At 37.3% G+C, this 12,080-nt stretch overlaps 1 protein-coding gene across 22 annotated transcripts in view; it reads right to left on the minus strand.

The window, feature by feature from the left end:
• Positions 1 to 12,080, minus strand: part of INPP4B (inositol polyphosphate-4-phosphatase type II B) — a 390,079-nt gene that overhangs the window by 105,210 nt on the left and 272,789 nt on the right. For all 22 annotated transcript variants that reach the window (XR_011150457.1, XM_069012729.1, XM_069012737.1 and 19 more), the window contains 3 exons: positions 9,753 to 9,850; positions 5,109 to 5,221; positions 2,104 to 2,258 (listed from right to left, as the gene is read on the minus strand). Coding sequence is in view for 21 of the 22 variants with exons in the window: in XM_069012729.1 (XP_068868830.1) it covers positions 2,104 to 2,258; positions 5,109 to 5,221; positions 9,753 to 9,850 (366 nt within the window). In the remaining variant the exon portion in view is untranslated. The remainder of the gene's footprint in view (positions 1 to 2,103; positions 2,259 to 5,108; positions 5,222 to 9,752; positions 9,851 to 12,080) is intronic.

Raw genomic sequence — 12,080 nt, forward strand, 5'->3', positions numbered from 1 at the left:
TCATGAGGGGGAAAAAGAGCAATTTGGGAGGGAAAAAGAGTAATCTGGCTGCTTTTCTTTTTTTATATATTTTATTTTTAAACCTCCAGTTACATGGACAGTGTTAGACTGAAAGCAACTTTAGCAGAGTTAAAATATTTATTTATTTATTTATTTATCCTCATGGTGCAAATTATTTTGTATGCTACTGCCACTACTTGCAAGGCCTTTGCTTTAATACTCATGCAATCCTACCACCTGAGTAAAAATTATTGCCTCCCGTCAAACACACCTTTCACCTACTTTAGTTCACGTTTGAAATTCATTTACAGGGTAGGAGCAGGATAAAGCTTTTCTCTGTTTGAAACTACAGCATAACCGATAGATTTTACAATTTTGTAATGGTGCTCAACCTCATACATCCATCTGCTAATTTAATTTTTAAATATTATTCAGATTTTGTCTTTAGACCGCTCTTTTGTGACTTCAAATTACTGTTATCTGCAAATATAACTAATGTGTTAATCTTCTCAATTTTCAAATCAGTCACATGATATAAGCCCACTCAAAATCATTCATATTTTGATCTACAAAAACCTGCTAGATTTTTGTACTTGCAAGTTAGGGTTTTTTTAAAATTATGTTTATGTCTGTGAAAATTTTCCAATCCACTACTCAATGCCATTCTAACATTATGATGTTTTTATATAATTAATTAGTTTTCCTGGTAACTTACTGTAGCTTACACACTTTTATGTTTATTGGAGACATAACAGAAAAAAAAAGCATTTGAAATGCCAACACAAATGAAATTTAACACAGAAAACTCAGAATTCATTAATGATAAAAAATGTAGTTATGAAAGACTGCACACAAGTAATTTACTCACTGAATTACTGCAGAGACTGAGGGATTAATGCAAGGTAACAATACATACAAAACAATACAGCTCAGTTCAACACACCACATCTCACTGCATTAGCAGCACCTTGTGAACCAAACCTACAACTGAGCCATCTCTGGCCATCTACTCTTTATAAAATTACCTTTTTTCCTTTAGAACAGCTATCTTTGCCAAAGGACAAAAGGACGTGGGTAAGCCTACAGTATTAATCGAGACATTAAACACCTAATAATGATAAATATGAATGGCAATAATAAATATGAAGGTCCAGAATTACCCATTACAGACATGATTGTTTACTTAGTATGATCTTTGCAAACCCACCATACAAACAATTTGTGTTTCACTAAAGTCCAAGAAAAATATGATTCAGTTACTTCTGTGCAGGCTGACCAAAAGATTTTCTATCAGTTTTACAGTGACCTTTGTTCTATGTTATTCTAGTGTTGTGGATACATTTTAAAATACTCCTATAGAAAATATGATTAAAACTGTTATGATATGATTAAAACCATATGATTAAGCTCATTAAAACCAATGATGAAAGTTTCTTTGGACAATCTAGCATCTGGATTCATTTTATGATCAAAACTTGTTTGCTCAATAAAGGTTTTTATTCATCAAAGACTCAGGTAATGAGAAATCTTTACATCTTTTAATTACACATTCCTGATAACATCAGCCTCAATTTTCTGTTTAGAATAAAACATCATTTAATTAACTTTTTTTTAAAGCACAGTAATGACTTTATCAGATATTAATGGCAACCACCAACAGTCCAAACTTAGTTGGATGTTTCTTTTCAATAACACAAACTAGGAAGAATTGCCATCTGTAACATATGCTTCTTTCGCTTTCACAGTATTTGTATAAATGTTATACAAATTATTTAATGACTGTGTAAATGTTTTTTAAAAATACCCTCAAAACTGAAAAAACTCTTTTTAAAACAACTGCTGTTCAGACTGCTGCTCAGATTCTACAGTCAGTGAGCTGACACTCTGAAAGTTTCACATCTCTATCTCAGAAACCATTAATTACTGATAAAACACACAGCTGCAAAGACCCTGCACCCAGAGGTGACTTACCAGTGGTCAGGCTGCTGCTCAGACTGTGGTCAGCCAGGCCCGGGCTCTGCTGGACCTTTACAACCAGCTTTAGACCCTCTGTGCTGGTGGTCCTGGCCTAGCTCAAAGTGCGCTTTGGAGCACTCCACCTACCTCCTCATGCAATCCAGCGCCCGAATGAAGAAGTCTTTGTGCAGCTGGTGCTCGTCCCTCAGGATGGAGCACTGCTCCAGTGTCACCGACATGGATGTCCTGTCTTTGGCACTTTTGCAGCAGGTGAAGCGCACTCCGTTCAGCTTCCGGCAAATCTGAAACACAGGCAGGCCCCACAGGTTGGCCCTTCTCACACCAGGCAGGCTGTGCAGCCCCTACAACTCTGCAAGCCCAGAAAGTGCCTACAGAGAGCTACAGTATTTCTCAAGAAGCAAGCGCCTATTAAAAGTTAGTACCGGTACATCCAGTTCCTGAACTTGAAATAGGACTTCTGTTAGCCTAGGCTATAAAAAAACCGTTCCTTCACTTAATCTAGTGACATGCTGCTCAATGAAAGCTTAATTGTCTGAACACCTAATGAATAAAGAAAAACCTTGATAAGTCTAAACTCACAAACATGAATGCAGCAGAATAGCTTCTTGTGAACATATGGATTCAGACACATCTGAACTTAAATAGTTTTTATTTTCAACAGGAAAACTGTTCAATGTGACTCACAATTAATAAAGTTTAACACAAATGACTGCCATGGATTGTCTACTTATACTTTGAAAAAGTTATAAGGCATAAGAGAAACATGACATTTTTGAGGATAATTTCTCCCCTTAAGAATAATCTGTGGTTGTACCAGTTCATTAGTTTATACTTCGGTTTCAAACAATATTTGACTAGAAAAAGAAAAAATTTGAAGGAGAAATGCCATGCCCAAGTTTGCATCTACTTTTCACCACATATAGTTTGTCCTGAGAAAAGGTAATACTTTGCCTTGCTTACACCTATCCCTGGAGAATCATAGGCATATCAGTATAAAACCCCAAAATGTTTATGAGAAACATAAGGCAAGGCAATAAATTAGAGCAGCAATCATGCAAAGGAACTTCCCACATTGGCTATCATGGGAGAGCTTGTAGGATGAAACTGGAACATGATCTCCATAGTGCCACTTCAGCAAGTAAGCATTTCTCCATCTGTTAAGTGCATTCTCAGGAATTCTATTAAAATCAATGTCCCAGAAAATACTTAGAGTCTTTAAGGTCTTTGTGATACCATGGTGAGGACAATCTCAAAAGTTCAATTCAGGGAATCAATTAAGGGAATCAGAACCTGAAGAGGTACAGAGTAGTGAAGGAGAACCTATGAGTGTTTCTTCCATCCTGTAATTCAAAATTTTAAAAGTGAAAGCTCTTTAAAAATTTGCACAGTTGCACTGGGATTTAAATAAAGTACTATACGATAATTTTCTTAAATAATGCTGTGAAAGAAGTGTTTAATTGAAGAGATTAATTCTCTTTACAATAGTGTCTTTGGAGTCATGGGGGCTATTCAATGTGAATGAGTCATTAAAAAAATTTAAAAGATAAAAAACATAAAAAAATAAAGTCATAGAAAATCCCAGGCAATTACTCTGGATGAGTGATGGGCTCTGATGTAGGCAGGACATAGGAGGAGAAGAAATAGACTTAACTTCTATTAGATTTATTCTTACAGTCCTGTTATATCAGGGATTACATATAGGTACAGATACATACGTGGAATCTCATACACCTACTGCAATAAAAAAGTGATATTGCACAGCTACTGCACTGACAAAGTTATATTCTTACGTCCTTTTCAAGAAATAAATGGAACATAACACAACAGTGTGTAGATCAATGGAACCAGAAATACACATTTCAGAAAGTTAAAGTAAGGGAACCTAAAGAGAAATAGAATTCAGTGAAGGGAAAACCTGAAGCACTTTGTTATATCCAAAGAATGCTTTTTACCCATGAAACTATTTTCAGGAAACCCCGAAGAGATGGTAAAATACAACTTTCTGTACCCAAAGATTTTGCACATTCTGGCATATTCTTTGTAACTAATTTTATACTGTATCTTTTACTTTTTTAAAAGCAATGTTTCATAGTAATTGCAGGACTGGTACTGCAAGAAAACCTTATATTTTTACTTACAAAGGATTTATACTGCAATAGCATGTGATAATATTTATTGACCACATGGCAAAATGTTATTAGTAATGTGAAAGTTACAGCAGTGTTATTAATACAAAGACATCGTTCAAAGACTATGTTAAGATTGTCTTTTCCCCAGCGTTAATAAAAAGTCATGGAATGTGTTATTAATAATTTTGTATCAAATATTTATTTGCCGTGAAGGGTATATACATTTGAAAGTCTCCCAAAACACAAAGCTTTGCTTCACTTTCAGCAGATACCAAAAACTCCCTGGTGGTATAAGGCAGCAGAGATACCAAGGGTACTTTTCTAAATATAAGACAACTGCCTGGCTGAATTTCACATTCCGGAAAAGCCTGAGCTCTTTATAAACATCTAAGAGTTCTTTTCCTGGCCTTTTTTTTTTAATATGTATGCGCAAACCCCATAGAATTGGGAAACAGAAGGAAATTATGGGAAAAAAGCAAAGTAAGTATTAATCATTGTTAGATAAACAATTTTCTTTGTGTTCTCCCTGTGTCTGATTGTCTGTCCTTTGCATGTCTTTTGCAACAGTTATTTGTGAAATTAATTTAATTACAGAAAATCAAAAGTTGAACGTAGTAATAGTAAAAAAAAGCCAGAGCAAGCAATCATGTCCCACATCATACCTCAAGGACACAACAAAAAAGAAATTATTTGGAGTAATTTTATATTATCAAAGAATGGATATGAATCAAATCGCTTGAAATCTGGCAGGTTCTACCAGTTTAAAAAGTGCAAAAAAGAAATTATCTGCAATTTAAGTGGAGGAAGAAGAGATACATTTATGAATGGAATGAGTGACTATGAGAATGGGTATGTTAGAAAATGATTTCAGCACATCTGCCTACTTTAACCAGTGAGTTCTCCAATCATATCCTTAAAATCCATTGCACTTACAATATCAGCAGGCTTATGAAAAATAGTTCATCATTAGTTCATCAATTTCTTTGGAACAAGAGAGCTTACCGTCGCAGCCAGCCACATGATTTCTACATTCTTTCTCTTTTTGGCCTGGATGTTTTGATGAAGACTTTCTAGCAATCCCTTTAAATCATTTTGTTCTTGAAAATGAGGCAGACCTGGAAAAAAAGGATGATAAAGTTGCTCATTATGATAAGGTTGGTGATATGGTTGTCCTGACTAAAGAATGCTCATGGTGAAGAACAGGTCTATTATATACAGCCTTGTTTGGGAACACAGGATGGAAATTACCAGCTAAATATTTAAGGAATAAGCAAACCTTATGTCTGAGTATTGGGTTGTCCTCCCTAAGATACTCATGTGGAAAATTAAAGTGTCTTCAACCTTTATCTTATAAATGGATGGTGAAAAACAAAATCAAATCTCTGCTGTAGTTCTGTTCATCAGCTATTACAGGCATTCAATGGAAATCAGAAAAAAATCCTGAATGTATTACAACCTGCTCTTTGATGGGATGATTTATTTTATTTTAAAGTAAAAAATTTTAGTTTTGTTTTCAAATTGAAACATCTCATTTTTGTTTTGAAATGTGCCTTAATTTTGTATATAATGTAACATAAGGTTAAACAGCACTAAGTATCCCCTCTGAAGTTTAACAAAGTGTATTTCTCAGTCTGAAATTAAATGGGACTTTATTTTGAAGTAGAAAATAATTTCAGGTTTAGTTAAGATAAAAAATTTTACCTGCTTGTTCTGGGTATGGCATCTAAGATGAAGTTTAATTTGTCCTACATCTCTAGCAAAAATTCAAGAGTAGGTAATTTAATTTCCTCCTCTGTTTCATATGTATATATAGGAGGGTTTTTTCTAATGTAACTTTTATCTTCACTAGCTTTGAAAATCAGTAGAAACAAGAAAATCTGTTTTCTGAAATTATTTCTTCTCATGGTGGTGAAGTAAAAAGAAGCTTAATTATAGTTATCACCAAAAAAAAGAAGGGCTCAGAATCAACTGAGACAAAGTAAAACTAAATCGGTAAATGAATACAGTTTCTTCAAGGAGAGAAAGTAAATTGTCCATCCAGTGAGGGGAAAAAAACCAACAACCCAGGCCCCAAACCCAAGCCCAAAAGACTTATACTCAATTGAAAGAATAAAAATGAGAGAAGCATTAATGAAGGTCAATGTCCATTCTCCTAACCTGATCCAAACTGGAATGATCCCTCTTATCAACAGGCTTTTACCTTTTACATCTAATAAATTCTGTAGTTTCCCTTATCCATGATTCATAATAAGAAGTAATTTAAATATATTCAAAAAGAGCTAAGTTGCTTTACTCATACTGTGCTGTCTAAAAACCCCCAAACAAATAAACAAACAAATGAACAAACAAAAAAAAAAAGGGAGGAAAAAGTACATTCAAACTAGATTTGCAATAGTGTCAATGTGGATTGTTTTAACTGTGTATTACAAGTCCTGATTGTACACTTAGATTATGCAGAACACATAAAAACACATCACAATCTGCTAGACTATTGCACTTATGGCTGAATCTGTTTCTTTAAAACACAAAGCACACAGTGACAAAGATGCTTCGAGATTATGTAAATATATCACTAAACACTTTATCGCTTCTAGGGAGCTTTCCTTGGGTCCACAGCAGAAAATGAAGCATCTCAGAGGGGTGACTTCACCACAGGTAAAGCAAGGGTCTCCTAATTTATAGTACTGCCCAATCAGTTGCACCTTGACTGGAAATGATCAATTGCTTAAACTCCTTGGGTCCCCCACAGTATTAAACCATCAAATCAGGCTCATCGATTATAAGAGGGAGAAGCCTGGAAGTACCAAACAGCCTTATTGTTTTCAGTTAATTATCTACTACTGAACAACAGTCTAGCATTTTTGGACCCTTACTATCCTTAGCTTTTGTTGGGGTTTTAAGAGGTCTAGATTTTTTTTTCTGTCAAAGGAATTTTTCCCCCCATACTGTTACTAAGATGACAAATCGCTGGGTGCTTAAGAGAGACAAAAGACCTGGCTGCTCCTTTTGTTTCATCTGGGTGTGTGGGCAGTAGGGTCTCTGGCGTTGGGACAGAGAGGAGTCGGCTTGCTTCGGCTGCTTTTCGTTGTGCTGGAAAGCCCCGGGATCCCAAAGCCGCCTTCCCTGCCCCGCTGGAGGCTGGGCTGTGGCCACCCTGCCCTGCCGCTGCTTCGAGCCTTTCGCTATGTTGTAGCCGTGCTCGCCCTGCCTGCCCAGAGCTCCGGGGGGTTCCCCGCTTGGATACATCCCTCTGCCACCCAGGATTTGTGCTCGTCCCTGCCGCTCCAGCCTGCCGTTCCCGAGGGTCCAGCCGGACACCGGGATCGGCTGCCCAGGGGTTTGTGAAGCCTTTGTTCCATCCCCTCCGGGGACCCCAGACCACCAGTGCCACATGCTCCCCGAGCTCGCTCCGGAGCGCCCCCTGCAGCCATGGGGGAACCATCGCACCTGCCCTGCTCACCGGGAGCCGCCAGCGCCCCTGCCGGCTGCGAGCGGAACTGCACCCAGGGGGAAAGGGCCCGACAGTCGAGAAGGCTGGGGCTGGGTTTGGGATTGTTTGCTGTTACTGCCATAGTTATTGTTGTTTGTTTGACTGGTTCATCTTTGCCTAAAAGCCCTTGATTTCAAAATTATAATATCTTGGAGGGAAGAGGGTTGCATCTGCCATTCCAAGGGAGGCTTCTGCCTTCCTTAGCAGACACCTGTCTTTCAAACCAAGACAGCTTTTCTATAAAACCAGTACCACATGGGTGCCTCAACCAGAGCTATATTTGGCCAGCATTTTGGTAGGAATCTTTCTGGGAACACACTCTTATTTTCAGTTTCTGATAAAAGAACGTAAGATATTAAGAAACAGGTGAATGATGGAGTGTATGTTCATCTTAAAGAAGATAGAAAGTCAGTGTTTGCTTAGTTACAAGCAAGAATCTTACTGGCAAGGGAAAATACAGACATGAGAGGAAGACTAATAGCAAAGGTGGCAATACCTTTCTGGGCATGGAAAATTGAATTTTTTATAGGAAATATATGAATGAAGCAGCAGGCGAGGGAGGCTGCCAAAGGTGGATGCAACAGCCTGGCAAACAGGGCTGTGAGTCCTCAAATTCTGTTGGGCTTTATGACCACCATCTGGAACTAACAGCTTTGGGAACAGGGTCCTGCATTCATTTTGTAGCACAGATTTGGCACTACAGGAAATTATCCAGAAAGGTGGGACAAAACCATCAAAGAGCCTTCAACACTGAATGCTTCTCACTTGGCTACAGCACTGGGGCTGCTGCCAGCTCTGTATGGAGGTTTGTCCTCCAGAGGTGGGGGAACAGGGGAGGGATTAAAGTCATTCCCCAAATGAACAAGTTTGAGGGCTTCACTTTTTTCCCAGTGGGCTGGTTTAAAAGGCACATTCCTCCAAGGCAGAAGAGTGATTCTGTATAATGGCAGGCAACTACTGGGAGGGCAATGGAACCAACAGGTGCTTTGTGTTCTATAAAAATTTGTATAAAGAAGAGACTCAGATCTTTAAGGTAGAGAAAAAAGAAAGAAGAAAGAAGGTTATAATAACCAGAAAAGAGATGATGAACTAGACAAGATTAGTTCTCAAAAGCCTGCACAGTCTGGAAGAAGTCCAGGAGCTGTGTGGCTCACTAATAATCCTGCAGGAAGGCAGTACAAGTTTAAATTCTGTTAATGAAAAGCTGCCAATACTATCTGCATGCAAATTTGTGCATTTATATAATCGAATCCATTTATGAGCTAGCAGATCTACCTTAGTCCTAACTCTAGACGAGGTTAGTTTTTCAAGGATGTTTTCTTGGCAAGATTCCCCTGAATTAATTACCCAACTTGTTGTGTGAGTTTCTCTGTAGACATCCTAGAAATACTAGGTCTGTGGGTGGATGGATGGGCATCCTGCCCACCTTCTAGGAACAGAGCTTTTGTTTCTGTCAAAATTATTAACAAATTAAAATCATCTTGATATAAAAGATAAACATGTATTCATACACAGTGACATATCAAAGCTTTACACAGGATTTAAAAATCAGGCTGTTAAATCTGCAACATTTGGGACTATAGTTTGGGCATTAAAACCACTTTAACAGGATTAGATTGATGCAAATATCTTTTCAGTCCTTGCTTTCGACAATAAGAGCATAGTAATGTTTATGATATCGAATTTCTAGAAAATTGGCATACAGGGGCTAGTCTAATGAAACCTTGTTATTCATATTTTGATGACGTGGCTCTTCGCCTGTATTTGCATCTGCATATTTCTCTGTGTTTCACCAAACCTCAATACATTTTCAGAATAAGAACAGAGGGAATGACCGAAACTGATGACATTTCCCACTATTTCTCTCCAAATACAGTAGATTCAGACTGTCCTTTACTTGAAATATTAAGACACTTATTATTTTAATAACTTAAAATAGCTGTTCAGTTCATCATTACTCTGTTTCATTCTCTCTGTAGTTTCTGCTGTGTTATTGGGCCTGAATTCATTCTTGACATCAGCAGGGCTGTGTACAGATACAAAATGTTTAAATTTATGGAACAAGTTATGTGATTCTGCTAACATTACTGTCTTATAACCTTTTACCCATCAAAGCTTTTCAAAGCCATCTGGATATTGCATTGTTTTGTACTCACAATCAGGAGGCATTTTTTCCGTAAATAACTTGTAATATTCTTTGAGAAGTTCTAAGTTTTCCTGGTTAATGTTTTCCTGCAAAGTGGTGTCTCCAAACCTATGAAAATGCACAATAAATTATGAAAAAGAACCCAAACACCCAAACCAAAACAAAGATAAATTATCCTTCACCATTATCTTTGCATAAACAAATAACTTTGATTTTATATTGCTTGTTTTATAGTGCTGAATGTCTTAGATTTTGTCAAACATGCAGTAGTTAAGTTCTTGTGTGCTTTGGAACTAATTTTTGGAAATGAGATCATCACTGATGGATAATTCATCCAAAAATATTATTAACATAGCAATCCATTTACAAATGTGCAGTAAGGCACTTATTATTTTTGCCCTCACAAATCCTGAATAAATGAAAAAGCATTCTGGGGGGATTCCAAATGGCACGATGGGCAGAGAACACCAACTCCTTCATCTCTTACTGCTGCTGTTGCTTAAGTATATGAATTTCTACAAGAGCTGGACAATACTGAAGAGATGCAAGATGGAAAGAAGCTTATCTACAAACTAACTACAGCTATAGCAACAAATATCTTTCTCTCTATGGCCAAGATTTCTACAACAGCCAAGTTTCACCCTCCAAAAAAATAAATCTCATGGTACCTCTCATGGTACTACAGGAGATGTGATTGTAAAGACAGGAACGTCCCCTGGGCAGTTAGGGCCAAGTTTTTGCATTTCATCTTTAGAATAGCTTTGAAATTGAAATGGAGGAGTAAAGGAAGAGAGGCATGGGCAGGTAAGCGAGAAACTCAGGTAGAGAAAAGGGGACACAAACCAGAAGATACCAAATATACTGCTACATTGTGTACAAGTGAAGCAAATATTTTAATCAGATGAAGAGGGAGAAGACTCGGCTACTTCCTCCGTAGCCACTGCTGCACTGTCACATGAGAATGTTTCCTTTAAATCAGAAATAATCTCAAGTGTATTCTATCAGGAAACAACACAAAAAGGAGATGGTTTTGTCTAATAGAGTAACTTTTCCTAGAAATTAGCCACAAAAATGTTTTTATATTCTCATGTTCTTTATCCCACAAAAGCCCCCATATTTTTAACCAAAAATCATGTGGAGTTTTCAGTCTCAAAAACAAATGTGCAACTTTAGGAGTTAAGCAATATTTTTAATTAAGACAAAAGCAGACTGTAGCTGCATGTAGGAAAGCTGCTTCTGCATTGAATTGATTTGCTTGGTAGATATTAGTACATATCCATATTTATAGATATGCGGGTATTATTTTTTCTCTCATGGCTTTCTTTGTGCACAGTGTAAAATGACCACTGTGAACAGTACCTCCTGCCACTTCACCTGCAAGCCAGGCATTTTTTCATGCCAACTCCTCTACAAGTCCCCATGTAATCAGGCCATTTTTAAACCTTGTCAAATCTTTCTTCAGAACATTTGTAACACTCAATCCCTCCTCCCTATCCCACCCATGTAAGCTCTCACCAACTTGCTTCTTGGTTACCACATACTGCCTTCTCTCTTATTTTGGAAAATTAGATGTGCCCCACTCACAACTGTCATGGTTTTGCACATTATCACTTTTGCCATGTCACTTCTCTCAGCACTTTCCTCTTTATGGCATCAAGAATAACCTATTTTCATTTTCAAGAAGTTCCCAAATTCTCTAACCAGCTACCCAAGTCTTTCACCAGTAAAATGCCAGTTCATACTGTCTTTTGATTCAGTCTGTGTCTCCCATTTCAATTTTCTGCCTAAATTTCCTCACATATCACCACTCATCTAGGAAAAGTCTCCAATAAACATCCACAAACATACCTGATGGTCTTTTTTAACAGACTGATTTTACTTGGCTCTCTACAAAGAGCAGGAGGTGAAACTCCTGGGGTGCTTAAATTCTTGCCTATTGTGCAGGTTAAGGATTTTCACTGCCTCCCTCTATTTCTCCAGCTATACTTTTGCTCTTGAGCTTATAGCAAATGCAACCTAAAGATAAGTATTATATATTTTGGATGCTATGTTAATAAAAGCAGCTAGAAAAAAAAAAAGTTTAAAAAAAGTAGCTGTCTGTGTTGACATCTTGACTTCTACCTTGCAGTTTTAGCCCTGCACAAATGTGGTAATTTAACATGACCAACAGATGGAAGAAAAAATTATTACGTTGGTGAAACTTTGACTGTTATTATACTAATTAATTAGTTTCCAGCAATCTGTTGCAGAGGAGTAATAATAAAATATCAGAACTTCATCAGCTTTCATGTTTCTACACACATACTACTAATGCATTCCCTATTATTACCTACCACTC

This window comes from Aphelocoma coerulescens, chromosome 4 (genome assembly GCF_041296385.1).
Source record: "Aphelocoma coerulescens isolate FSJ_1873_10779 chromosome 4, UR_Acoe_1.0, whole genome shotgun sequence".
NCBI classification, from domain to species: Eukaryota; Metazoa; Chordata; class Aves; order Passeriformes; family Corvidae; genus Aphelocoma; species Aphelocoma coerulescens.